A 5000-nucleotide genomic window follows, 5' to 3' on the forward strand; every position below is an offset into this window, starting at 1 on the left:
GAATAAAAGCTTTACATTCTCTCTACAGCTGTTAATAGTAATATCATTTAGTCCTCAGGCTTTCTCTCAGCTATCATCATGCACTTGAAATCTCATGGTACACTGTGTTGCATAAGTATTTACCCCTACATTAAACTTTTAGACTTCATGAACGTACACGGGAAAAGCCCAAATGGTTGAACCTGTGCATTATGAAGCACAGTGGTGGGAGCATCATGACTTGATTATTTCTTACTGGCTTTTCTTTTTTTTTTTTTTTGTATTAATTCATTTAATATTTACAGTTTGGGGATTTTTATAAACAAACCAGATGACTTCTTTTCTGGATTGCGACTTGGTCTTCATGATGCTGTGTCTCGATATGTTCTAAACGTGAGGAACAGGTGAATTTATCTTGCAATTACGTGACACTTTATTGACCATGTTATCGATTCTGTTCAACTAAGCATGTCTCATGATTAGCAGGTGAACACTTCTGCGCGCATAACTTGTGTAAGGAGGTGAGTTAGTTCTTCTGGAGCTCCTTGGTGAAGGATTCCGCTGGACTATAAACTGTTGGACATTATTTACTTTTACATTATTTACTTTGACATTATTTCCTGTTCATTGTGAGTTAATAAGGATGAGGTTCACTTCACTGATTTTGGTTCCTCTTATGGTTTCTTCTTCATATCATCTCAGGGAGTTTTTCCTCACCATCATCACCTCAGACTCGATCATTAGGGATAAATGTTAAACTTTAAAATTTGTATTCATTATTTTTACATTTCTTTAAAGGTGCTCTGAGACAATGTTCACGTGTGTTAGACGTGTGATACAAATAAAACCGAACTGAATTGAACTAAATGAGGTCTCTGTAGAACTCCTATACCATCATTTAAATAATTTAAAAGCTTTTATTTGCTAGACCCAACTTTCCTGTGATTTATATCAACTTTATTGCAAACACTTTCTACATATTGTATATTTACAGAGTTTTTACAGAATTATTTTGCTCTTTGTAAGATCAGACTGTAGAAGTTTTATTTGTTTGTAGGATGAACTTTAGACTTTAACGTTCTACCAACAACCTCGTTCTGTTTACTTACCCCCCAAAACAGCAGGAGAATGAAACAACGCAACATGATGGTGCAACTTCTGCTTCAATTAGACCCAAAGAGAGAGAGAAATAATTCAACACACACACACACACACACACACACACAGCTTGTATCAGGAGTACAGCAGATATAATACACAACTAGATAATACACAATTAAAATGTGTAAATATTGGAGATTTTGTGTGTGTGTGTTTGTGTGTGTGTGTATGATGTGGTGAAGGAGTCTCCAGTGTCAGAAGTAAAGCTGGAAGTTCTCCACATCTTCAGGACAGAGGAGTTTACATTTCTTAACAGTTTCTCACTAACATGACAAGCTGAGATCGAAGAATTCAAGTATTCAAGTATTGAATAAGAAGTGCCATTATTTAAAAAATAAGAAAACTGTAATAGTTTGTGAGTCACTTTGGTGTTAGAAAACACCAAACACGTGAGGAACATGAGGAAAATAATCAACTTCAGGGTGGCAACTCCACTTTATCACACCACTCTGACACTCTGAGTATTTTTCTGTAACACACACACACACACACACACACACTCACACATACACACACAAATCTGAAGGTCTGCATAAAAGGTTTTAAAGGAAAAAGTGAACGTACCTCAACAGCCGTGACCATAAACTGTTTACTATCTGTGTGTGTGTGTGTGTGTGTGTCTGAGAGTAAGAGAGAATTCTTCAATGCTGATTAGTGAATTATTACTCATATGTTTGTTGATTTGGTGATTTTGTTGTTTGCACAGTTTCTTTTTCCAGATTTACTGAAAATCATGTGACTGAATTTTGGCATTTCTCCTTTTTTCCTCACAAAGTCTGCAGTTTAGTTTATTTGCTGTTTTATATAATGTTTAAAAGAGAAGTTAATATTTCTGTGAGATGAATTTCCACAATAATCAAGTGGCTGTGTCTCAAATCACACACTATACACTACATTCTCACACTCTATGTTACGGACTTGACTTTCTGATGCCTACAAAATTTATGGTAATAAAAAACTTTTCTGTAAAAGTCTTGACTTTTTCACTTATTGATGTTATTTATTGTGCTGTTAATTGCTAAAAAGCTAGGTGAATATTTCCAGAAACCATCTCTGTATCTCTTTGTTTTTTTTTTTTAATTTTCTTTAATGGTTAATGATGTTTTACAGCCCAGTTACTGTTAAAGAAAGTCTGAATCTCTGCTCTGGCAAAGCTTTTTAATAAATTAGCTCAATAATTTAAAAAAAACAGACACTTTGCACAATTTATTAATGAACCTCAGTGTGGTTAGTTACCTGCTAATCATTCTAAACTGTATAGAATAGTGTAGTGTGATATAGTATAGTATAGTATAATACAGTTTAGTATAGTGTATGTAGTATAATATAGTATAGTTTAGTATAATGTTTTATAGTATAGTATAATATAGTTTAGTATAGTGTAGTGTAGTATAGTGTAGCAAAATGTTTTATAGTATAGTATAGTGTAGTATAATGTTTTATAGTGTAGTGTAGTATAGTATAGTGTAGTATAGTGTAGTTTAGTATAGTGTAGTATAGTATAGTATAATATAGTTTAGTATAGTGTATGTAGTATAATATAGTATAGTGTAGTATAATGTTTTATAGTATAGTATAATATAGTTTAGTATAGTGTAGTGTAGTATAGTGTAGCAAAATGTTTTATAGTATAGTATAGTGTAGTATAATGTTTTATAGTGTAGTATAATGTTTTATAGTACAGTGTAATGTTGTATAGTATAGTATAGTGTAGTATAGTATAATGTTTTATAGTATAGTGTAATGTTTTATAGTATAGTATAGTATAGTGTAGTATAGTATAATGTTTTATAGTGTATTGTAGTGTAGTATAGTATAGTATATTGTATTATAGTGTGATGTGATATAGTATAGTATATTGTAGTATCGTGTTATAGTATAGTACAGTATAGTGTGTAATTGTATAATATAATATAATATAATATAATATAATATAATATAATATAATATAATATAGTGGGGCACGGTGGCTTAGTGGTTAGCACGTTCGCCTCACACCTCCAGGGTCGGGGTTCGATTCCCGCCTCCACCTTGTGTGTGTGGAGTTTGCATGTTCTCCCCGTGCCTCGGGGGTTTCCTCCGGGTACTCCGGTTTCCTCCCCCGGTCCAAAGACATGCATGGTAGGTTGATTGGCATCTCTGGAAAATTGTCCCTAGTGTGTGATTGCGTGAGTGAATGAGTGTGTGTGTGTGTGTGCCCTGTGATGGGTTGGCACTCCGTCCAGGGTGTATCCTGCCTTGATGCCCGATGACGCCTGAGATAGGCACAGGCTCCCCGTGACCCGAGGTAGTTCGGATAAGCGGTAGAAGATGAATGAATGAATAATATAATATAATATGTAATTGGGTTAGGGTTAGGGTTAGTTTTACCTAACCCTAACCCTAACCCTAACCCTAACCCAGAAACACAGAAATCAGCTTTGCTGCTGAGAAAAAAAACATCATGTGATGACGACAATAAGAGAAAACAATTCACATGAACACATGAAATGCTACAGTTCATTATAAAAAATACATTTAAAGAGGATAGAACAATTAGAGACAAGAGACTCACAGTGTAACAATCACACACACACACACACACACACAGTTTTAACATACAACTACAAATAACTTAACAATCAACTACAGAATAACATACAACTGCAAAAGTGTGTCCAACTGAAAAAAGCCAATCTGTGTGTGTTTGTGTGTGTATGTGTGTGTCAGCCTCTCTCTAACTCTGTTGCTAATTCTGATTTTGAGCCTGAAAATTTTTATCTAATTTTGTCTAGCTTCCATGAGTGTGTGTGTGTGTGTGTGTGTGTGGTGACTCCCTCAGCTGTATCTGCACGCTGAAGGCTGCTCACCTGCAGAACTACAGATAATCCGTGTCAAAGTGTTTCACATTCAATGAAGGAGAAAGAGAGAGCGAGAGCAAGAAAGAGCAATACACGAAGGGAGATACAGACAGGGATACAGAAAGAGAGACAGAGAGTGAATAAAAAGAGAGAGAGGACCGTGAGTAAGAGATGGGGGGGGGGGGGTCTTATCTCATGTTTTTTTTATAATTAACTACTTGAATCTGTTCCACTTTATTCAATTGTTGCTCTGTAAAAAAAAACATCTTCAGACTATTGATTAATTTAGTGTAAAAATGAGCTTGAAACATTCTGACAGCACGCTAACTACAACATCAGACACCATCTGTTTATCCAACACCAACTCACTGTAACCTCGAATAAACACACAGGTTTATTTATTATACTGGAAAACGTCATCCATTAGCCAATCAGCATTCAGCTGCTGGGGTTCACTTTGGAAAACACCATATTTGGAAAATTTCTGCGACGCAGCGTCCAGTTGAGCGAAAATCCTGCGTCTGAATAACATTCTGTAATATCTTTAAAAAAACACAGATCAGCATTAGCCAATAGCAGCCCTGCATTTAGTCTCGGTGCTTGGACCCCTTATTTGCTGCTTATATTATTATTATTATTATTGTTATTATTATTATTGCCCCCAATGATTAATGTATCAGAAAATTCAGGACGTTCACATGGAGTGTAAACTTTTGTTTTGTTTGTAGCTAATATCATTTTTCTACAGATTTTTAGGAAAGCTGATGTAAGACATGAACACTTGTCCTCTCTGTTTTCTCTCAGAGACTTTACTCCAGTTTTGTTAGGTGTTTTTCAGGACTGACAGAAGTGTTTGTGTTAATCAAACACTGACCTTCTGCTCTCTGCTATGTGGGTTATAAGCAGGTCATCGGTGCTTCATTTCTGATAAAACATGAAGGTTATTGAGATAGAACTTATTTACTGATACAGAAAGGTCACCGATCTGCATATTAACAGCAGCATGAAGAATAAAATGCA

The 5000-nt window shown here is 35.1% G+C and overlaps 1 protein-coding gene across 2 annotated transcripts in view; it reads right to left on the reverse strand.

Moving 5' to 3' along the window:
* Window positions 1–1820, reverse strand: part of serping1 (serpin peptidase inhibitor, clade G (C1 inhibitor), member 1) — an 8424-nt gene extending 6604 nt beyond the window's left edge. Inside the window, exons 1-2 of one of the 2 annotated variants that reach the window (XM_060881063.1) lie at window positions 1705–1820; window positions 1089–1137 (exon numbers count right to left, since the gene is read on the reverse strand). In XM_060881063.1, coding sequence (XP_060737046.1) covers window positions 1089–1124 — 36 coding nt within the window. In that variant the 5' untranslated portion in view covers window positions 1125–1137; window positions 1705–1820. Of the gene's footprint in view, window positions 1–1088; window positions 1141–1704 lie in introns of both variants that reach the window. The other variant, XM_060881064.1, reaches the window with a different exon arrangement.
* Window positions 1821–5000: the final 3180 nt, after the last annotated feature.

The sequence above is a fragment of the Tachysurus vachellii genome, chromosome 11, assembly GCF_030014155.1.
Source record: "Tachysurus vachellii isolate PV-2020 chromosome 11, HZAU_Pvac_v1, whole genome shotgun sequence".
NCBI lineage: Eukaryota > Metazoa > Chordata > Actinopteri > Siluriformes > Bagridae > Tachysurus > Tachysurus vachellii.